The sequence below is a fragment of the Pygocentrus nattereri genome, chromosome 29, assembly GCF_015220715.1.
Source record: "Pygocentrus nattereri isolate fPygNat1 chromosome 29, fPygNat1.pri, whole genome shotgun sequence".
NCBI lineage: Eukaryota > Metazoa > Chordata > Actinopteri > Characiformes > Serrasalmidae > Pygocentrus > Pygocentrus nattereri.
In genome coordinates this window covers 6035777-6059037 of record NC_051239.1, presented here as the reverse complement: position 1 = coordinate 6059037, position 23261 = coordinate 6035777, and the positions used below count along the sequence as shown (strand labels likewise).

Genomic DNA, 23261 nt, shown 5'->3' with positions numbered 1-23261 from the left:
AATGTCTTTATATGCTGTAGCATTAATATTACACTTCACTGGAACTAAAGGGCCCAAACTCTTAAAAACAGCCCCAGCTCATTATCCCTCCTCCACCAAACTTTATTGTTGGCACTATGCGTTCTCCTGGCATTGACCAAACCCAGATTTGTCCATCAGACTGCCAGATTGTTCAGCATGATTTAACACTCCAGAGAACCCATTTCCGCTGCTCCAGAGCACAGTGGTGACGTGCTTTACATCACTCCAACCAATGCTTGGCATTGTGCAAAGTGATCTTGGGCTTGTCAGCAGCTGCTTGGCCATGGAAACCCATTTCATGAAGCTCCTGACACACAGTTCTTGTGCTGGTAATGCTTTCAGAGGCAGTTTTTGAACTCTGTAGTGAGTTATGCAAAAGAGGACAAGTCATTTTAGACACTAGGCGCTTCAGCACTCGATGACTCCACTTTGTGAGACTGTACCACTTACAGCTGACCAACACAAATCTAGCAAGGCAGAAATTTGGCAAAGTGGCGAGGTGGCATCTTATGACATTTTAAGTCAATGAGCTCTTCATCTATGGAGATGCTAGCACAGCCAGAACACTAGCTATAAGACTAACAACATAACATTTTATGCTGAAGTGCTTTGCTGCCTGCGTTAGGTATTACTGACCTATAACGCTCTAAACAGACTCGCCCCTCAGTACCTGAGTGAACTTCTCTCCTACTATGAACCATCACGCCTACTTTTTATTATTATTATTAATATTATTATTACATTACATTTAGCAGACGTTTTTATCCAAAGCGACTTACTTAGATCACAAGGTGCTGGTTTACTACTGGTACCTAGAATTTATAAAACTACATCAGGGGGGAGAGCTTTCTCATACAAAGCCCCCCAGCTCTGGAATAATCTTCCTGTTAATGTTCGGGACTCAGACACAGCCTCAGTCCTTAGGTCTAGGCTAAAAACCTACTTGTATAGTCAAGCCTATGGAAATTAGTCTTGCCTGTCAGATCTAGACTCTACCTCTGTGTGTTTTTCTTTCCTTTCTTTGCTGAGTTGAATAACTGCCTACCCTGTGCATCTGATGCTGCTGCCTCTTCTGCCTTGATCGAGCGCCCAATGCTCGCCAGCCTTCTGGACCACCACTGAGCTTCTTGCTGTACGCTGTGCAGTTGTCACCCTCAGATGCTGCTGCTGCCACTACATATTCATAAACTAATCAAATTAACCACTGCCCCACCTGTTTTTCCCACTTTGTTCTATAATACTTTATACTAACAATGTTTGCTATCCGGTGTGGACCAGAGGAGGATGGGTTCCCCTTCTGAGTCTTGGTTCCTCTCAAGGTTTCTTCCTCTTGCTCTTAGGGAGTTTTTCCTTGCCACTGTCGCCCCTGGCGACGCTCATGGGGGTTCAGACCCGGATTTTCTTTTCTTTTCTTTCTGTAATACTGATTGTTTTGTAAAGCTGCTTTGTGACAACACCTGTTGCAAAAATGCTATATAAATAAACTTTGCTTGCTTGCTAGTTTGCTTTATTGTATGAGACCATTTCTACCCAAAGACGGATGCATTTCTATTCCCCACAGAGGCTGAGGGGAGGTAATGTTCATGTAACATCATACTTTAGCTCCCACATTTCACAAAAAACTGACCACAATCATTTGAGAACCATGAAAAGCTGAAACCAAATGTCTTATGCAGAAATGTACTAGACTAATGCAACGGCCTGCCTGGCGGAACTACAACCACAATCAAATCAACATCATAACATCAACCACACTGCGGCGTTATGCAAATCAACCCTGAAGGCGCCCAATCAGGGGCAGTCGTCAACAAAAACAGTGGGGACACAGTGTGCAGCTTGCTAAGTAATGGACCCTATAATATAAACTCAGCTGGAATTTTGTTGAAACGGAAAAATATCTGTGCAGGTCATTAGAGCTGCAACACAAAGGGATTATGGGTTCATACGCAGCAAAAGAGAACAAAAAAATCACATTCGAATCAAAATCACTGACGGCATAAGCTTCTTATATGACTCTATCTGCGGGCATGTCATGTCAACACTGTTCACCTCACTTCAACTGAGCCACATCCTACACTCTCGGAAAAAAAGGTACAACACTGCCACTGGGGCAGTAGCCTTTTTGTCACTGTGGTGGTCCCCTCAGGGGTACATCTCAGTACCTTTAGTCAGGGAACATAACTGAACCAGAATCCATTGATAGTATTTTTTCTAAATTGTACTGACTCCACACACCCTGCCTCGCCTCCAGGCTTTCATTCTACTGTTCTGTTTTAAAGCAGTAGTTTATAAAAAGATAAAAACTTTTCCACCAGGAAAAACTTACTTAAGGTACACAGTTGTGCCTTAAAACTGCTGTTGCACCTTTGAGGGTACACTTACATTGTTTGCACCTTGATGAATGAATCATGTACCTGCGTGGTACCTGTTTCTAACAGTGTAGAGGTGAGCGATCCGGCAAAAATGTAACATCATGATGCTTGAAGCTTTTATACAGGTCATTTTTTTTTCTGACATCTGATAAATTGGAACAGACAAAGTAGTGCTACCTTGTACTATAAGGTATAAAATACTATATAAAAAAATGCAGTTGGGAAATGTTTTTTAAGTACTGATGATATCCACAGCATGCTTGTTCTGATGTAATTTATCACAATGATGATAAATACTGTCATATTGCCCAGCTCTATCACATCCTTTACTGCTTTTTTTTTAAAACTTGTCTTATTTCAAGGTGTTTTTGATCCATTGCACCTTCTGCAGACTGAAAGCCATATTATTAAACACAAAATGGCTTAAAACAGATTTAAAACAACAGATGGGATTTACCCAGGTTAGAACGGCCTGTTTAAATAACCAAACGTCCAGTTCAGCTTTTCATCAGCCTGTGTACACACTAAAATTGATTCAAATCGAATTCTGAACCGGTTCTATGGATGCATTGAAAGGAACAAGTTCAAAATAGTCGATTCTTTAACGAGTCGGACTCGAACATTGATGCTGAGTGACGGTTACGAACAAATTATGTAACTTCGCAAAAAAGTCGTCCATAAAGGAGCTCAGTACGGAAACATGATGTCAAAGCGGGAAAGAAATATTTTTTATTGTGATATTACAGAAAGAGCAAAACACCCCATGTCAATTTCAGTCTCAGGGCTTTGTGGCTGTTAACGGCTCCTCTGTCCGAATCGCTAACTGTGAAGCATCTTAAAGGGGAACTCCACCGATTTTCCAAAATTTATGAATAATTTAGTCCTTGACATGTAAGAGTCACACAAAATGGTTTGATGTGAATTGGTTCATTGTAGTGAAACTCGCAGGCTCTGATTTCTTTACAGTGGTGGTAATAGGACGAGGATTAGGCCGTAACGTCTACAACGCAGCCGTTTTATTTACCTGTGTCTTATATGTAAAATCGATGATGGTAAAATACTGATAAATCTGACAAAACACTCTTTCTTTGGGGACTATTTTGCCTCACAGTGAGATGAGGAACAATAAGGATGAGGAACAAGTCTGAGTCAGAAAGCGCATTTCAGACCAAACCGCACTAAATGACTTTATTTACGTCTTTAACATTGAAGAGTGTTGAATTTCCGAACAAAAATCGGTGGAGTTCCCCTTCAGCTAGCATAACGGCTCCTCATCAACAGGCTAGCGGTTCTTGCTAACTTCTTTATCTTCGTTTTCTGACAAGTTAGTTCACCATAAGCCACACGTTTAGGTGTCTGCTCTGCAGTGAAACCGTGTGCGAGCAGTTCATGCTTCGGTGAAGATGAAAACGTTAATATTTCACTGCGTTTTTAACGCGGCACTCAGGCATTTGAGACTAAAAGTGCGGAGAGGGGAGCGTTTCTGAATCCGAGATGAGTTTTGGTGAGGCAGCGATATCAGTTACCCTGCAGCGCCGGGCACCTGCATTATTTTCATGGTTACTGTGTGATATTTAGTTTTGAGGAATGAAATAATCAATTCCATGGTCTCTAACAGCATGTGTCCAAACTGCTCCTCTCTCTCTCCCCCTCTCTATCTCTTTCTCTCTCTCTCTCCATCTCTATCTCTATCTCTCCCCCTCTCTCTCCATCTATCTATCCCTCTCTCTATCTCTCTCTCGCTCTCTCTCCCTCTCTCTTTCTCCCTCTCTATCTCTCCCTCTCTATCTATCTCTATCTCTCTCTCTCCATCTCTCTCTCTCTCCCCCTGTATCTCTCTCTACCTATCTCTCTCTCTCTAGCTCTTTCTCTCTCTCTCTCTCTCCCTCTCTCCATCTATTTATCTCTCCCTCTCTCTCTCTATCTATCTAACTCTCCCTCTCTCTCTATCTATCTCTATCTCTCTCTCCATCCCTCACTATCTCTCTCTCGCTCTCTCTCTCTCTCCCCCTGTATCTCTCTCTACCTATCTCTATCTCTTTCTCTCTCTCTCCCTCTCTCCATCTATTTATCTCTCTCTATCTATCTCTATCTCTCTCTCTCTCCATCTCTCACTATCTCTCGCGCTCTCTCTCTCTGTCTCTCTCGCTCTCTCCCCCTGTATCTCTCTCTACCTATCGCTCTCTATCTCTTTCTCTCTCTCTCTTTCCCTCTCTAGCTCTCCCTCTCTATCTCTCTCTCTCCATCTCCCCCTCTATCTCTCTCTCTCTCCATCTCTATCTCTCTCCCTCTCCATCTCTCCATCTCTATCTCTCTCCCTCTCTAACTCTCTCCCTCTCTCTCTATCTCTCTCTCTCTCTCTCTCTCTCTCTCTCTCTCTCTCTCTCTCTCTCTCTCTCTCTCTCTCTCTCTCTCTCTCTCTCTGTATCGTCCAGTAAATGAAAACACAAGCAGCTGATGGTGTGAATGAGGTGAGCAGGGTTAAAGGTGCAAGGGATCTACTAAACTGCATTTTACAGAAAAAAACAAACATTTTTTACATAAAACAATAAAGATTTTTAACTTTAAGGCTGTTATTAAGTCATAATGTCAATACAGTATTTGTAGCATTGTAGTTTATAGGTGCTGAACCTCATTCATGCTGATGTGTTTGTGTCTTTTTGAAAGAAAGTTGTGCCGTTTATTCCTCTCACAGGTGAGGAAGAAGCTTGTGAAGGAAAAGCCGTGGCTCACCTGCATTTTGCCGCTGGCTGTGAGGAAACCCTCCTGAAGGACAGAGCAGAAAAATCCCTGTGGATTCCCAGTAGAAGGACCAGAGCTATGTTCACTCAGCTCCGGCGAAGGGAGCGAAAGAGAGCAAGGGAAAGAATGCCCAAGCACTGAGCCTCTCTCCACACAGGAGAGAGAGTAAAGAGAGGGGGAGAGAAAGAGAGAGAGAGTGTGAGAGTAAAGAGAGGAGGGAGAGAGAGGGAGAATGAAGGGGGGGGGGATTGAGAGAGAAGAGGGGCGGAGGAAGATAAGAGAGCGAAAGAGCAAGAGGGAGGAGGGAGATGGAAAGAGAGAGGGAGAGATGTGCTGTCATTTTGTCACTTACCCTTTAGATTTTTCAAAATTTACAAATTATGCTCATTATAATATCCATTATCACGCCGTGCTGTCTCGGCCCATTCGTTTTGAAGAATAATCCAACTAAACTGATTGGATATTAAAGGGGAATTCTGTCAAATTTTCAAAAAAATCAAAATTCAATGGCTGTGATGCAAACAAAGTGGTTTATGTGAAATGGTTCATTGTAGAGAAACTGACTGGCTCTGATTACTCTACAGTAGTGGTGATAAGAACCCCAGGGGTCATAATGTCTACAACACAGCCGTTTTATTTACCAGTGTATTATATGTAAACTTAATGATGGTAAAACATTGATAAATCTGACAAAACAATCTTCCTTTGGGGACTATTTTGCCCCACAATACCCTGCAAGAACCCCTCCACCGTGAATGAGTTCAAATAAATGCATTCAGTTACATTTTAAGCCATAACATTACATACAAAACTGTCTCAGACATCAGGCAGCATTCAGAACTATCTCATATAATAACGTTAGCTTTCTGTGAGGGAGCTTTTAGAGGTGGATGTCTGGTTCCTATCACCATCACTGACTGTGTAAGTTTTTCTAGAACCGAACTATCTCGTTAATAACATTAGCTCTGATCTAGAGATCTGATTGAGCAATGTGATAAACAGAGCTGGATTTCTTTCCACGTAAACTTTTACTCTGATTTCTGTCCACGTAAACTCTTACTCTGATTTCTTTCCATGTAAACTCTTATCCTGATTTCTTTCCACGTAAACGCTTACTCTGATTTTTTTCTATGTAAATTCTTACTCTGATTTCTTTCCATGTAAACACTTACTCTGATTTCTTTCCATATAAACTCTTATCCTGATTTCTTTCCCTGTAAACTCTTACTCTGATTTCTTTCCATGTAAATTCTTACTCTGATTTCTTTCCATGTAAACTCTTACTCTGATTTCTTTCCATGTAAATTCTTACTCTGATTTCTTTCCATGTAAACTCTTACTCTGATTTCTTTCCATGTAAATTCTTACCCTGATTTCTTTCCACATAAACACTTACTCTGATTTCTTTCCATATAAACTCTTATCCTGATTTCTTTCCATGCAAACTTTTACTCTGATTTCTTTCCATGTAAATTCTTACTCTGATTTCTTTCCACGTAAACTCTTACTCTGATTTCTTTCCATATAAACTCTTACTCTGATTTCTTTCCATGTAAATTCTTACTTTGATTCCTTTCCATGTAAACACTCTGATTTCTTTCCATATAAACTCTTATCCTGATTTCTTTCCATATAAACTCTTACTCTGATTTCTTTCCATGTAAACTCTTACTCTGATTTCTTTCCATGTAAACACTTACTCTGATTTCTTCCCATATAAACTCTTATCCTGATTTCTTTCCATGTAAATTCTTACTCTTATTTCTTTCCATGTAAACTCTTACTCTGATTTCTTTCCGTGTAAACTCTTACTCTGATTTCTTTTTCATATAAACTCTTACTCTGATTTCTTTCCATATAAACTCTTACTCTGATTTCTTTCCATGTAAACTCTTACTCTGATTTCTTTCCATGTAAACACTTACTCTGATTTCTTTCCATATAAACTCTTATCCTGATTTCTTTCCATGTAAATTCTTACTCTTATTTCTTTCCATGTAAACTCTTACTCTGATTTCTTTCCGTGTAAACTCTTACTCTGATTTCTTTCCATATAAACTCTTACTCTGATTTCTTTCCATATAAACTCTTACTCTGATTTCTTTCCATGTAAACTCTTACTCTGATTTCTTTCCATATAAACACTTATCCGGATTTCTTTCCATATAAACTCTTACTCTGATTTCTTTCCATGTAAACTCTTACTCTGATTTCTTTCCATGTAAACACTTACTCTGATTTCTTTCCATATAAACTCTTATCCTGATTTCTTTCCATGTAAATTCTTACTCTTATTTCTTTCCATGTAAACTCTTACTCTGATTTCTTTCCATATAAACTCTTACTCTGATTTCTTTCCATATAAACTCTCACTCTGATTTCTTTTCATGTAAACTCTTCTCTGATTTCTTTCCATGTAAATTCTTACCTGGATTTCTTTCCACATAAACTCTTACTCTGATTTCTTTCCACATAAACTCTTACTCTGATTTCTTTCCATGTAAACTCTTACTCTGGTTTCTTTCCATGTAAACTCTTACTCTGATTTCTTTCCACGTAAACTCTTGCTCTGATTTCTTTCCTTGTAAATTCTTACTCTGATTTCTTTCTGTGTAAACTTACTGTGATTTCTTTCCATGTAAACTCTTACTCTGATTTCTTTCCCCGTAAACTCTTGCTCTGATTTCTTTCCCCATAAACTCTTACTCTGATTTCTTTCCATGTAAACTTTTACTCTGATTTCTTTCCATATAAACTTTTACTCTGATTTCTTTCCATGTAAACTCTTACTCTGATTTCTTTCCATGTAAACTCTTACTCTGATTTCTTTCTGTGTAAACTTACTGTGATTTCTTTCCATGTAAACTCTTACTCTGCTTTCTTTCCATGTAAACTCTTACTCTGATTTCTTTCTGTGTAAACTTACTCTGGTTTCTTTCCATGTAAACTCTTACTCTCATTTCTTTCCACGTAAACTCTTGCTCTGATTTCTTTCCCTGTAAACTCTTACTCTGATTTATTTCCCTGTAAATTCTTACTCTGATTTCTTTCCATGTAAACTCTTACTCTGGTTTCTTTCCATGTAAACTCTTACTCTGATTTCTTTCTGTGTAAACTTACTGTGATTTCTTTCCATGTAAACTCTTACTCTGATTTCTTTCCATGTAAATTCTTACTCTGATTTCTTTCCCTGTAAACTCTTACTCTGATTTCTTTCCACGAAACATCTTACTCTGATTTCTTTCTATGTAAATTCTTACTCTGATTTCTTTCCATGTAAACACTTACTCTGATTTCCATCCATCCATCCATCCATCATCTTCCGCTTCTCCGGGGTTCGGGTCGCGGGGGCAGCATCCTGAGCAATGAAGCCCAGACCTCCCTTTCCCCAGCTACTTCCACTAGCTCCCTGGGAGGGATTCCGAGGCGCTCCCAGGCCAGCTGGGCGATATAGTCACGCCAGCGTGTCCTGGGTCTTCCCCGGGGTCTCCTCCCCGGTGGACTTGCCTGTGACACCTCCCAAGGGAGGCGTCCAGGAGGCATCCTAACAAGATGCCCGAACCACCTCAACTGGCTCCTCTCGACGTGAAGAAGCAGCGGCTCTACTCCGAGTCCCTCTCGGATGACCGAACTTCTCACCCTATCTCTAAGGGAGAGTCCAGCCACCCTGCGGAGGAAACTCATTTCAGCCGCTTGTATTCGCGATCTCGTTCTTTCGGTCATTACCCAAAGCTCATGACCATAGGTGAGGGTGGGAACATAGATCGACCAGTAAATCGAGAGCCTTGCCTTATGGCTCAGCTCTTTCTTTACCACAACAGACCGGTAAAGAGCCCGCATCACTGCTGACCCAGCACCAATCCGCCTGTCAATCTCCCGCTCCCTTGTACCATCACTCGTGAACAAGACCCCGAGATACTTAAACTCCTCCACTTGAGGCAAGAGCTCATCCCCGACCCAGAGAGGGCTCTCCACCCTTTCCCGCGTGAGAACCATGGCCTCGGATTTGGAGGTACTGATGACTTACTCTGATTTCTTTCCATATAAACTCTTATCCTGATTTCTTTCCCTGTAAACTCTTACTCTGATTTCTTTCCATGTAAATTCTTACTCTGATTTCTTTCCATGTAAACTCTTACTCTGATTTCTTTCCATGTAAACTCTTACTCTTATTTCTTTCCATGTAAACTCTTACTCTGATTTCTTTCCATGTAAATTCTTACCCTGATTTCTTTCCACATAAACACTTACTCTGATTTCTTTCCATATAAACTCTTATCCTGATTTCTTTCCATGCAAACTTTTACTCTGATTTCTTTCCATGTAAATTCTTACTCTGATTTCTTTCCACGTAAACTCTTACTCTGATTTCTTTCCATATAAACTCTTACTCTGATTTCTTTCCATGTAAATTCTTACTTTGATTCCTTTCCATGTAAACACTCTGATTTCTTTCCATATAAACTCTTATCCTGATTTCTTTCCATATAAACTCTTACTCTGATTTCTTTCCATGTAAACTCTTACTCTGATTTCTTTCCATGTAAACACTTACTCTGATTTCTTTCCATATAAACTCTTATCCTGATTTCTTTCCATATAAACTCTTACTCTGATTTCTTTCCATGTAAACTCTTACTCTGATTTCTTTCCATGTAAACACTTACTCTGATTTCTTTCCATATAAACTCTTATCCTGATTTCTTTCCATGTAAATTCTTACTCTTATTTCTTTCCATGTAAACTCTTACTCTGATTTCTTTCCGTGTAAACTCTTACTCTGATTTCTTTCCATATAAACTCTTACTCTGATTTCTTTCCATGTAAACTCTTACTCTGATTTCTTTCCATGTAAACACTTACTCTGATTTCTTTCCATATAAACTCTTATCCTGATTTCTTTCCATGTAAATTCTTACTCTTATTTCTTTCCATGTAAACTCTTACTCTGATTTCTTTCCGTGTAAACTCTTACTCTGATTTCTTTCCATATAAACTCTTACTCTGATTTCTTTCCATATAAACTCTTACTCTGATTTCTTTCCATGTAAACTCTTACTCTGATTTCTTTCCATATAATCTCTTATCCTGATTTCTTTCCATGTAAATTATTACTCTTATTTCTTTCCATGTAAACTCTTACTCTGATTTCTTTCCGTGTAAACTCTTACTCTGATTTCTTTCCATATAAACTCTTACTCTGATTTCTTTCCATATAAACTCTTACTCTGATTTCTTTCAATGTAAACTCTCACTCTGATTTCTTTTCATGTAAACTCTTCTCTGATTTCTTTCCATGTAAATTCTTACCTGGATTTCTTTCCACATAAACTCTTACTCTGATTTCTTTCCACATAAACTCTTACTCTGATTTCTTTCCACATAAACTCTTACTCTGATTTCTTTCCATGTAAACTCTTACTCTGGTTTCTTTCCATGTAAACTCTTACTCTGATTTCTTTCCACGTAAACTCTTGCTCTGATTTCTTTCCATGTAAATTCTTACTCTGATTTCTTTCTGTGTAAACTTACTGTGATTTCTTTCCATGTAAACTCTTACTCTGATTTCTTTCCCCGTAAACTCTTGCTCTGATTTCTTTCCCCATAAACTCTTACTCTGATTTCTTTCCATATAAACTTTTACTCTGATTTCTTTCCATGTAAACTCGTACTCTGATTTCTTTCCATGTAAACTCTTACTCTGATTTCTTTCTGTGTAAACTTACTGTGATTTCTTTCCATGTAAACTCTTACTCTGCTTTCTTTCCATGTAAACTCTTACTCTGATTTCTTTCTGTGTAAACTTACTCTGATTTCTTTCCATGTAAACACTTACTCTGGTTTCTCTCCATGTAAATTCTTACCCTGATTTCTTTCCATGTAAACTCTTACTCTGGTTTCTTTCCATGTAAACTCTTACTCTGATTTCTTTCCCTGTAAACTCTTACTCTGATTTCTTTCCATGTAAATTCTTACTCTGATTTCTTTCCATGTAAACTCTTACTCTGGTTTCTTTCCATGTAAACTCTTACTCTGATTTCTTTCTGTGTAAACTTACTGTGATTTCTTTCCATGTAAACTCTTACTCTGATTTCTTTCCATGTAAATTCTTACTCTGATTTCTTTCCATGTAAACTCTTACTCTGATTTCTTTCCATGTAAAGTCTTACTCTGATTTCTTTCCATGTAAAGTCTTACTCTGATTTCTTGCCACGTAAACTCTTACTTTGATTTCTTTCAATGTAAACTCTTACTCTGATTTCTTTCCATGTAAACTCTTACTCTGATTTCTTTCCATGTAAACTCTTAGTCTGATTTCTTTCCTTATAAACTCTTACTCTGATTTCTTTCTATGTAAATTTACTCTGATTTATTTCCCTGTAAATTCTTACTCTGATTTCTTTCCATGTAAATTCTTACTCTGATTTCTTTCCATATAACCTCTTACTCTGATTTCTTTCCCCGTAAACTCTTACTCTGATTTCTTTCCCCATAAACTTTTACTCTGATTTCTTTCCATGTAAACTCTTACTCTGATTTCTTTCTATGTAAATTCTTACTCTGATTTCTTTCCACGTAAAGTCTTACTCTGGTTTCTTTCCATGTAAACTCTTACTCTGATTTCTTTCCACATAAACTCTTACTCTGATTTCTTTCCACGTAAACTCTTGCTCTGATTTCTTTCTGTGTAAACTTACTGTGATTTCTTTCGATGTAAACTCTTACTCTGATTTCTTTCCATGTAAACTCTTTGTGATGGTGCAGTGTATGCCCATCACTGAGATTAATAGGAATGTTGTATGTACCTACCTTGATGTCCTGTGTAGAAGGGGATGAGGGCAAATGGGAGGTAAAGTGGACCGAGGCTTCTTGTCCCTGTTGGGCGGATCCACCTTCAGGGAGGGAAAGGGGCCTCAGTGTTCTAAAGGGGGAAGACCTGCAAAGGAATTAATTAGTTAATTAATGAATACTTACCGGTAATATGTATATAGTAGTCACGACTAGTCAGTAGCTGTTTAGATGGGTATGTATATATGTTTGTGTGTGTATGTAAATTAGTTATTAGTTTAGTCGGGGCGGGGCTTCGACGATAAGAACGCTCGGTGTTGTTTCAGCCAGGTCTTCTCAGCTACCTGTGGGAGGAGTGGTTTAATCCCGGTGTGATGCTATTAGCTGCTTGTAACAGCTAGGGAATAACCTGTGTGGTGAGGATTAGCCTTGCAGCGAAGCCTCAAGTTTATCTTTCGTTTTATTTCTGTTTGATTCAGTTTTTCTTTTGTTTTTGTGTGTAATAAAATAAGCACGTGTGCACTTGAACTTGGAGTCTCGCCTCCTCGTATCCACACCCCACGCCCATAGTGCCAACTTGGCCGTGCGTAAATCCCGGTGTCTCTTCTTTTGGAGGTTGCACCGTTACACTCTTACTTTGATTTCTTTCCATGTAAATTCTTACACTGATTTCTTTCCCTGTAAACTCTTACTCTGATTTCTTTCCCTGTAAACTCTTACTCTGATTTCTTTCCACATAAACTCTTACTCTGATTTCTTTCCATGTAAACTTTTACTCTGATTTCTTTCCCTGTAAACTCTTACTCTGATTTCTTTCCATGTAAACTTTTACTCTGATTTCTTTCCACATAAACTCTTACTCTGATTTCTTTCCACATAAACTCTTACTCTGATTTCTTTCCATATAATCTCTTACTCTGATTTCTTTCCATGTAAACTTTTACTCTGATTTCTTTCCATATAAATTCTTACTCTGATTTCCTTCCACGTAAACTCTTACTCTGATTTCTGTACATGTGCAGAACAGAACGGACAATACGCGAGCAGCGTTACTGTGAGAGGCAGCAAAACACTTTTGGAGCGACACTGAAACCAAATACCTTCTTGATGAAATTAAGGATTTAAATATCCTTCATCTTCTAGATGATGTATGTTCATGTTTTCAGATAAAGAGGTACGATGTTTTTTTTAAAAAAAAGCTGCAGCTTTTTTACGTTATGTATACATCACGTCTTCTGTGAGTTTATTGGCTGATTGTAAAGCATACATCCAATTACTGTCTGATTCATGTAGATCTGAAGATTTCCCATTCTCATCTGATTACGCATTGATGGGATTACTGACTTACAGTTATCGGATTATTAAGTGAATGAAAACGCACAGTGTCTGCAATGCAAACATTTTATTTCGTTTTCTTTGGGTATTTTGACTATTTTGACTGCCCTGCTTGTAATGAATGAACAACAGCTCAGCCTTCAGATTCGTAGGCGTTTTGTTTTGCTGTAGCCTGCAGGGGCATTAAACCCTTTAAACGTCTGGTCCCTATCACCCCCGATGTGAGCAATTCGGAAACAGTTTGGCCACAAGAGCAGGGCACATCACATTAAACCACTCAGAATTACTTGGTTTTCTTCTTAACCCTTTCATTATGCAGATGAATGAGTGGAATTGCCCTTCTTATAAATGTATATAGGATTGGAAAAGGCTGCACTCCTACAGCCCCCAGCTTAATCCCACACAATCATTCCCAGTTTGTATTGGTCAAGGTTTTTATGGAAGGGAGTCCCAGGCTCCTTGCTGAATTTTGAAAATATCTTGTAAGTTGTTTCTTACAGTGCATATTCGGTGACCTTGGTTTCGCCTTGGACCGTGACAGGGCTGGGGAGAGGGGAGGAAGGCTGAATAGCAATCACAGCCACCCAACCGCTGTCTCCACGCGTCCACGGTGTATTACTGGACCAGCTCAGCATTGCAAATGGCCTACACCAGTTGCAACAGCTGCAACAGTCATCTATGCAGAAAAAAAGGATGCATTGAATTTACTTGAGCCGGTCATTTTCTCATATTACATTTGCTTTTCGGTTCAATTACATCGTAACGAAGGGGCTGACGCATTCATTTTCATTCATTTGGAAAGATGAACATGTTTAAATTAAGTAAATTCAATGCAGCACTTTTTCAGTGTTTCTAGTCTGGCTCAGTGCGGTCTGATAGCACTGGACCCACAGAATAACTCATCTGATAAAATCTTAATGGCTAAGAGTGCTGCTGAACAGATGGATTTTCAAGCTGTCATTGACATGAAGTATTGAACAGGAAGTTATCAGCAGTTTGAGGAATGAAGGTCATTCATTCTTTGTAGCATCCAGGCTACAGAGCTTAGTGCACTGGGACGCGTTATTAATAGAGTTTTTAATGCTTTCTCTTCTGTTACTGACACACAGAGGTCAAGCAGATTAACTCAGATGACAGCCAGTGACTGACCCCTCAGTAGACAGTGAAAATGTCACTTAGGACTGCATGTGTGACCATCTAGTCGGGTGAGTGTCAACATCTCACCTGTATCGTAAAGTCGCTCAGCAGCCTTCTTTTGTGTCAGTTTAGTTTTTCAGTTATCCACATTTTAAAATTCATCCTAAATGAAATAAAAGCGCAATTTTTTGAAAAAGATGGATGTGCATTTTTTTATATCTGCATGAATCTGTTCTACATATTGATGTTGGTTTTTTAGCTGTAATAATTGTATAAATTAATGATTAAGATCGTCACTTCGCTTGACTTTGGAGGCACATGTAAAATGGTGTGCAGAAAGTTTACAGCTGCTGAAGTTGCTATAGCGGGTTTGCAAAGTAGCGACAAAGATAACGGAGCATTTTATTATGAAACATATGGACATCATGTCATATCGCTGTCGACGGAAGAAAACCCATCCATCCATCCATCCATTATCTTCCACTTGTCCGGGGTTCGGGTCGCGGGGGCAGCATCCTAAGCAATGAAGCCCAGACCTCCCTTTCCCCAGCCACTTCCGCCAGCTCTCCAAGGGGGATTCCGAGGCGCTCCCAGGCCAGCTGGGCGATATAGTCGCGCCAGCGTGTCCTGGGTCTTCCCCGGGGTCTCCTCCCAGGTGGACTCGCCTGTGACACCTCCCGAGGGAGGCGTCCAGGAGGCATCCTAACCAGATGCCCGAACCACCTCAGCTGGCTCCTCTCGACGTGAAGAAGCAGCGGCTCTACTCCGAGTCCCTCCCGGATGACTGAACTTCTCACCCTATCTCTAAGGGAGAGTCCAGCCACCCTGCGGAGGAAACTCATTTCAGCCGCTTGTATTCGCGATCTTATTCTTTCGGTCATTACCCAAAGCTCATGACCATAGGTGAGGGTGGGAACGTAGATCGACCGGTAAATCGAGAGCCTTGCCTTATGGCTCAGCTCTTTCTTTACCACAACAGACCGGTAAAGAGCCCGCATCACTGCTGACCCAGCACCAATCCGCCTGTCAATCTCCCGCTCCCTTGTACCATCACTCGTGAACAAGACCCCGAGATACTTAAACTCCTCCACTTGAGGCAAGAGCCTATCCCCGACCCAGAGAGGGCTCTCCACCCTTTTCCGCCTGAGAACCATGGTCTCGGATTTAGAGGTACTGATTCTCATCCCAGCCGCTTCACACTCGGCTGCAAACCGATCCAGCGAAAGCTGAAGTTCGCAGCCTGATGTCCCCAATGGGACCACATCATCTGCAAACAGCAGCGATGTGACCCTGAGGTCACCAAACCGGACACCCTCCATCCCTTGACTGCGCCTAGAAATTCTATCCATAAAAATTATGAATAGAATCGGTGACAAAGGGCAGCCCTGACGGAGTCCAACTCTCACTGGGAACGAGTCTGACTTACTGCCGGCTATGCGAACCAAACTCCAGCTTTGTTTGTACAGGGCCTGAATGGCTCGTAGCAAAGAGCCATGTACCCCGTACGCCCGAAGCACCTCCCACAGAATACCCCGGGGAACACAGTCGAATGCCTTCTCCAGATCCACAAAGCACATGTGGACTGGTTGGGCAAACTCCCATGAACCCTCCAGAATCCTGGAGAGGGTGAAGAGTTGGTCCAGTGTTCCACGACCAGGGCGGAACCCGCACTGTTCCTCCTGGATCCGAGGTTCGACTATAAGCCGGACTCTCTTCTCCAGTACCCCTGCATAGACCTTGCCAGGGAGGCTGAGGAGTGTGATTCCCCTGTAGTTGGAACACACCCTCCGGTCCCCTTTTTTAAAAAGAGGCACCACCACCCCAGTCTGCCAATCCAGTGGCACCGCCCCCGATGTCCACGCAATGTTGAAAAGGCGTGTCAGCCAAGACAGCCCCACAACATCCAGAGCCTTGAGGAACTCAGGGCGGATCTCATCCACCCCTGGAGCCTTGCCACCAAGGAGCTTCTTAACTACCTTAGCGACTTCGGCCTCAGTAATGGACAAGCCTATTCCCATGTCCCCAGACTCAGCCTCCTCACTGGAGAACGTGTTGGTGGGATTGAGAAGGTCCTCAAAGTATTCCTTCCACCGCCCAATGACGTCTTCTGTCGAAGTCAGCAGCACACCATCTCCACTATATACAGTGCTAGTGGCACACTGCTTTCCCCTTCTGAGTCGCCTGACGGTTTGCCAGAATCTTTTCGGAGCCGACTTAAAGTCAGTTTCCAAGGCCTCACCAAACTCCTCCCATACACGGGTTTTTGCCTTGGCGACAACTGAAGCCGCAGATCGCTTGGCCTGTCGATACCTGCCAGCTGCCTCTGGTGTCCCACAGGCCAACCATGCCCGGTAGGACTCCTTCTTCAGCTTGACGGCATCTCTCACCTGGGGTGTCCACCACCGGGTTCGAGGATTACCGCCCCGACAGGCACCAACTACCTTACGGCCACAGCTACAGTCAGCCACTTCAGCAATGGAGGAACGGAACATGGCCCATTCTGAGTCAATGTCCCCCACCTCCCCCGATATCTGGTCAAAGTTCTGACGGAGGTGTGAGTTGAAGATCACTCTGACAGGTTCTTCTGCTAGACGTTCCCAGCAAACCCTCACTATGCGTTTGGGCTTGCCTGGTCTGACCGGCATCTTCCCCCACCACCTGATCCAACTCACCACCAGGTGGTGATCAGTTGACAGCTCAGCTCCTCTCTTTACACGAGTGTCCAAAACACATGGCCGCAAGTCCGACGACACGACTACAAAGTCAATCATTGAACTGCGGCCTAGTGTGTCCTGGTGCCATGTGCACTTATGGACATCCTTGTGTTCAAACATGGTGTTCGTGATGGACAAACTGTGGTTTGCGCAGAAGTCCAAAAACTGAACACCACTCGGGTTCAGATCAGAGAGGCCATTCCTCCCAATCACACCCCTCCAGGTCTCACTGTCATTGACCACGTGAGCGTTGAAGTCCCCCAGTAGGACAATAGAGTCTCCAGGAGGAGCACTTTCAAGCACCCTTCCCATGGACTCTAAGAAGGCTGGGTACTCTGAACTGCTGTTCGGTGCATAAGCACAGACAACAGTCAGGACCCGTTCCCCAACCCGAAGGCGTAGGGAAGCTACCCTCTCGTCCACCGGAGAAAACCCCAACATACAGGCACCGAGTCGAGGGGCTATGAGAAAGCCCACACCTGCCCGCCGCCTCTCACCATGGGCAACTCCAGAAAAGAATAAAGTCCAGCCCCTCTCAAGGAGATTGGACCCAGAGCCCAAGCTGTGTGTTGAGGTGAGCCCGACTATATCTAGCCGGTATCTCTCAACCTCGCGCACCAACTCAGGCTCCTTCCCCGCCAGTGAGGTAACGTTCCAAGTTCCAAAAGCCAGTTTCAGCAACCGAGGATCAGAACACCAAGGCCCACGCCTTCGGGCACTGCCCGATCCACAACGCACCAAACCCCTACTACTGCCCCTCCCATTGGTGGTGGGTCGATGGGAGGGGGGACTCATGTAACTCCTTCGGGCTGGGCCCGGCCGGGCACCATGAGTAAATGCCCAGCCACCAGACGCTCGCTGGCGAGCCCCTCCCCCAGGCCTGGCTCCAGGGTGGGGCCCCGGTAACCCTGTTCCGGGCAGGGTACACAAGTCCTGTTTTTGTGTCTTCATAGGGGTTATTATGGATCACACTTTGTCTGACCTGTCACCTAGGACCAGTTTGCCATGGGAGACCCTACCAGGAGCTTTTGCTCCAGACAACATAGCTCCTAAGATCATTCAAGCACGCAAACCCCTCCACCATGATAAGGTGGTGATCCAAGGAGAGGACGGAAGAAAACCTTCTCCAAAATAGTAACTTTACAGGAGAAGGAAAAAACATACGTTACCTTTAATGTAAGTCAATGGAACCAGACATTTTCCCAAGTCATTTTGGTCCGTTTCTGTTGGTCCATTCATCATGAAATTTACACACAACATAAAGGACAACAGGCTTTTTCAAAAGGTTATGTCAAAAACAGAAAAACGACAAAAATTGACATTCAAGGTTTTCTTCTGATAGCAGTGATATGCAAGTGCCTCTAAAGGCCAGATTAAAGACATATGCAATCCTGAGAAAATGATATTTGTTTTGTATGTTTCGAAAGATCACACTTATTACAATTACAGTGACAGTTATTAAAGTTATTACAGTTCATAACAATTCGGACTCTAGAACGAAGCACATGACATTAAACCACTTGGAATTACTTGTTTTTTTCTTACCATTTCGTTATTCAGACAAAGTGGAATTCCCTCTTAAATAGATGTATATAGGATCGGAAAAGACTACACTCCTACAGCACCCTGCTTAATTAAAAATGATATTTATTTTGTATTTGCATTAAAGATTTTTATTGAATTTGTATGTGTGTGAAAGGTAGTTTGGTATGTGTGTGAAAGGTAGTTTAGTATGTGTGTGAAAGGTAGTTTGGTATGTGTGTGAAAGGTAGTTTAGTATGTGTGTGAAAGGTAGTTTGGTGTGTGTGTGTGAAAGGTAGTTTGGTATGTGTGTGAAAGGTAGTTTGGTGTGTGTGTGAAAGGTAGTTTGGTGTCTGTGTGAAAGGTAGTTTGGTATGTGTGTGTGAAAGGTAGTTTGGTATGTGTGTGAAAGGTAGTTTTGGTGTGTGTGAAAGGTAGTTTGGTGTGTGTGTGAAAGGTAGTTTGGTGTGTGTGAAAGGTAGTTTGGTGTGTGTGTGTGTGTGAAAGGTAGTTTGGTGTGTGTGTGTGTGAAAGGTAGTTTGGTATGTGTGTGAAAGGTAGTTTGGTATGTGTGTGAAAGGTAGTTTGGTGTGTGTGTGAAAGGTAGTTTGGTGTGTGTGTGAAAGGTAGTTTGGTATGTGTGTGAAAGGTAGTTTGGTGTGTGTGTGTGAAAGGTAGTTTGGTATGTGTGTGAAAGGTAGTTTGGTATGTGTGTGAAAGGTAGTTTGGTATGTGTGTGAAAGGTAGTTTGGTATGTGTGTGAAAGGTAGTTTAGTATGTGTGTGAAAGGTAGTTTGGTGTGTGTGTGAAAGGTAGTTTGGTATGTGTGTGAAAGGTAGTTGATATGTGTGTGTGAAATGTAGTTTGATGTGTGTGTGTGAACGGTAGTTTGGTATGTGTGTGAAAGCTAGTTTGGTATGTGTGTGAAAGCTAGTTTGGTGTGTGTGTGTGAAAGCTAGTTTGGTGTGTGTGTGATCGGTAGTTTGGTATGTGTGTGAAAGGTAGTTTGGTATGTGTGTGAAAGGTAGTATGGTGTGTGTGTGAAAGGTAGTTTTGATGTGTGTGTGAAAGGTAGTTTGGTGTGTGTGTGAAAGGTAGTTTGGTGTGTGTGTGTGAAAGGTAGTTTGGTATGTGTGTGAAAGGTAGTTTAGTATGTGTGTGAAAGGTAGTTTGATGTGTGTGTGTGAAAGGTAGTTTGGGGTGTGTGTGAAAGGTAGTTTGGTGTGTGTGTGAAAGGTAGTTTGGTATGTGTGTGAAAGGTAGTTTGGTGTGTGTGTGTGAAAGGTAGTTTGGTGTGTGTGTGTGAAAGGTAGTTTGGTGTGTGTGAAAGGTAGTTTGGTATGTGTGTGAAAGGTAGTTTGGTGTGTGTGTGAAAGGTAGTTTGGTGTGTGTGTGTGAAAGGTAGTTTGGTGTGTGTGTGAAAGGTAGTTTGGTGTGTGTGTGAAAGGTAGTTTGGTGTGTGTGTGTGAATGGTAGTTTGGTATGTGTGTGAAAGGTAGTTTGGTATGTGTGTGAAAGGTAGTTTGGTGTGTGTGTGAAAGGTAGTTTGGTATGTGTGTGAAAGGTAGTTTGGTGTGTGTGTGTGAAAGGTAGTTTGGTGTGTGTGTGTGAACGGTAGTTTGATATGTGTGTGAAAGGTAGTTTGGTATGTCTGTGAAAGGTAGTTTGGTGTGTGTGTGTGAAAGGTAGTTTTGTATGTGTGTGAAAGGTAGTTTGGTGTGTGTGTGAAAGGTAGTTTGGTATGTGTGTGAAAGGTAGTTTGGTGTGTGTGTGAAAGGTAGTTTGGTATGTGTGTGAAAGGTAGTTTGGTGTGTGTGTGAAAGGTAGTTTGGTATGTGTGTGAAAGGTCGTTTGGTGTGTGTGTGTGAAAGGTAGTTTGGTGTGTGTGTGTGTGAAAGGTAGTTTGGTGTGTGTGTGTGAAAGGTAGTTTGGTATGTGTGAAAGGTAGTTTGGTATGTGTGTGTGAAAGGTAGTTTGATGTGTGTGTGTGAACGGTAGTTTGGTATGTGTGTGAAAGGTAGTTTGGTATGTGTGTGAAAGCTAGTTTGGTGTGTGTGTGTGAAAGCTAGTTTGGTGTGTGTGTGATCGGTAGTTTGGTATGTGTGTGAAAGGTAGTTTGGTATGTGTGTGAAAGGTAGTTTGGTGTGTGTGTGAAAGGTAGTTTTGATGTGTGTGTGAAAGGTAGTTTGGTGTGTGTTTGAAAGGTAGTTTGGTGTGTGTGTGTGAAAGGTAGTTTGGTATGTGTGTGAAAGGTAGTTTAGTATGTGTGTGAAAGGTAGTTTGATGTGTGTGTGTGAAAGGTAGTTTGGGGTGTGTGTGAAAGGTAGTTTGGTGTGTGTGTGAAAGGTAGTTTGGTATGTGTGTGAAAGGTAGTTTGGTGTGTGTGTGTGAAAGGTAGTTTGGTGTGTGTGTGTGAAAGGTAGTTTGGTGTGTGTGAAAGGTAGTTTGGTATGTGTGTGAAAGGTAGTTTGGTGTGTGTGTGAAAGGTAGTTTGGTGTGTGTGTGTGAAAGGTAGTTTGGTGTGTGTGTGAAAGGTAGTTTGGTATGTGTGTGAAAGGTAGTTTGGTGTGTGTGTGAAAGGTAGTTTGGTATGTGTGTGAAAGGTAGTTTGGTGTGTGTGTGTGAAAGGTAGTTTGGTGTGTGTGTGTGAACGGTAGTTTGATATGTGTGTGAAAGGTAGTTTGGTATGTCTGTGAAAGGTAGTTTGGTGTGTGTGTGTGAAAGGTAGTTTAGTGTGTGTGTGAAAGGTAGTTTGGTATGTGTGTGAAAGGTAGTTTGGTGTGTGTGTGTGTGAAAGGTAGTTTGGTATGTGTTTGAAAGGTAGTTTGGGGTGTGTGTGAAAGGTAGTTTGGTGTGTGTGTGAAAGGTAGTTTGGTATGTGTGTGAAAGGTCGTTTGGTGTGTGTGTGTGAAAGGTAGTTTGGTGTGTGTGTGTGAAAGGTAGTCTGGTGTGTGTGTGTGAATGGTAGTTTGGGGTGTGTGTGAAAGGTAGTTTGGTGTGTGTGTGAAAGGTAGTTTGGTATGTGTGTGAAAGGTAGTTTAGTATGTGTGTGAAAGGTAGTTTGGTGTGTGTGTGTGAAAGGTAGTTTGGTATGTGTGTGAAAGGTAGTTTGGTATGTGTGTGAAAGGTAGTTTGGTATGTGTGTGAAAGGTAGTTTGGTGTCTGTGTGAAAGGTAGTTTGGTATGTGTGTGTGAAAGGTAGTTTGGTATGTGTGTGAAAGGTAGTTTTGGTGTGTGTGAAAGGTAGTTTGGTGTGTGTGTGTGAAAGGTAGTTTGGTGTGTGTGAAAGGTAGTTTGGTGTGTGTGTGTGTGTGTGAAAGGTAGTTTGGTGTGTGTGTGTGAAAGGTAGTTTGGTATGTGTGTGAAAGGTAGTTTGGTATGTGTGTGTGAAAGGTAGTTTGATGTGTGTGTGTGAACGGTAGTTTGGTATGTGTGTGAAAGGTAGTTTGGTATGTGTGTGAAAGCTAGTTTGGTGTGTGTGTGTGAAAGCTAGTTTGGTGTGTGTGTGATCGGTAGTTTGGTATGTGTGTGAAAGGTAGTTTGGTATGTGTGTGAAAGGTAGTTTGGTGTGTGTGTGAAAGGTAGTTTTGATGTGTGTGTGAAAGGTAGTTTGGTGTGTGTGTGAAAGGTAGTTTGGTGTGTGTGTGTGAAAGGTAGTTTGGTATGTGTGTGAAAGGTAGTTTAGTATGTGTGTGAAAGGTAGTTTGATGTGTGTGTGTGAAAGGTAGTTTGGGGTGTGTGTGAAAGGTAGTTTGGTGTGTGTGTGAAAGGTAGTTTGGTATGTGTGTGAAAGGTAGTTTGGTGTGTGTGTGTGAAAGGTAGTTTGGTGTGTGTGTGTGAAAGGTAGTTTGGTGTGTGTGAAAGGTAGTTTGGTGTGTGTGTGTGAAAGGTAGTTTGGTGTGTGTGTGTGAAAGGTAGTTTGGTGTGTGTGTGAAAGGTAGTTTGGTGTGTGTGTGTGTGTGTGAAAGGTAGTTTGGTGTGTGTGTGAAAGGTAGTTTGGTGTGTGTGTGTGAAAGGTAGTTTGGTATGTGTGTGTGTGAAAGGTAGTTTGGTGTGTGTGTGAAAGGTAGTTTGGTGTGTGTGTGTGAAAGGTAGTTTGGTATGTGTGTGTGTGAAAGGTAGTTTGGTGTGTGTGTGTGAAAGGTAGTTTGGTGTGTGTGTGTGAAAGGTAGTTTGGTATGTGTGTGTGTGAAAGGTAGTTTGGTGTGTGTGTGAAAGGTAGTTTGGTATGTGTGTGTGTGAAAGGTAGTTTGGTATGTGTGTGAAAGGTAGTTTGGTATGTGTGTGTGTGAAAGGTAGTTTGGTGTGTGTGTGTGAAAGGTAGTTTGGTATGTGTGTGTGTGAAAGGTAGTTTGGTATGTGTGTGTGTGAAAGGTAGTTTGGTGTGTGTGTGTGAAAGGTAGTTTGGTGTGTGTGTGTGAAAGGTAGTTTGGTGTGTGTGTGTGAAAGGTAGTTTGGTATGTGTGTGTGTGAAAGGTAGTTTGGTATGTGTGTGAAAGGTAGTTTTCCATGTAATTAAGGTAAAATTTCAAATTCATTGTTTCTGTAATGGCATGAGAACCAACTCATTTACATAAATATGCCTATTCAGCCTCAAGCATATTAGCCCCGCCCACTCACACTGAACATA

The 23261-nt window shown here is 41.8% G+C and overlaps 1 protein-coding gene across 2 annotated transcripts in view; it reads right to left on the bottom strand.

The window, feature by feature from the left end:
- The window catches only part of kcnip3a (Kv channel interacting protein 3a, calsenilin), a 122399-nt gene extending 117084 nt beyond the window's left edge, over window positions 1–5315 (bottom strand). Inside the window, exon 1 of one of the 2 annotated variants that reach the window (XM_017719927.2) lies at window positions 5127–5315. In XM_017719927.2, the coding sequence (XP_017575416.1) occupies window positions 5127–5132 (6 nt within the window). In that variant the 5' untranslated portion in view covers window positions 5133–5315. The remainder of the gene's footprint in view (window positions 1–5126) is intronic. The other variant, XM_017719926.2, reaches the window with a different exon arrangement.
- Between the last annotated feature and the right edge of the window lie 17946 nt (window positions 5316–23261).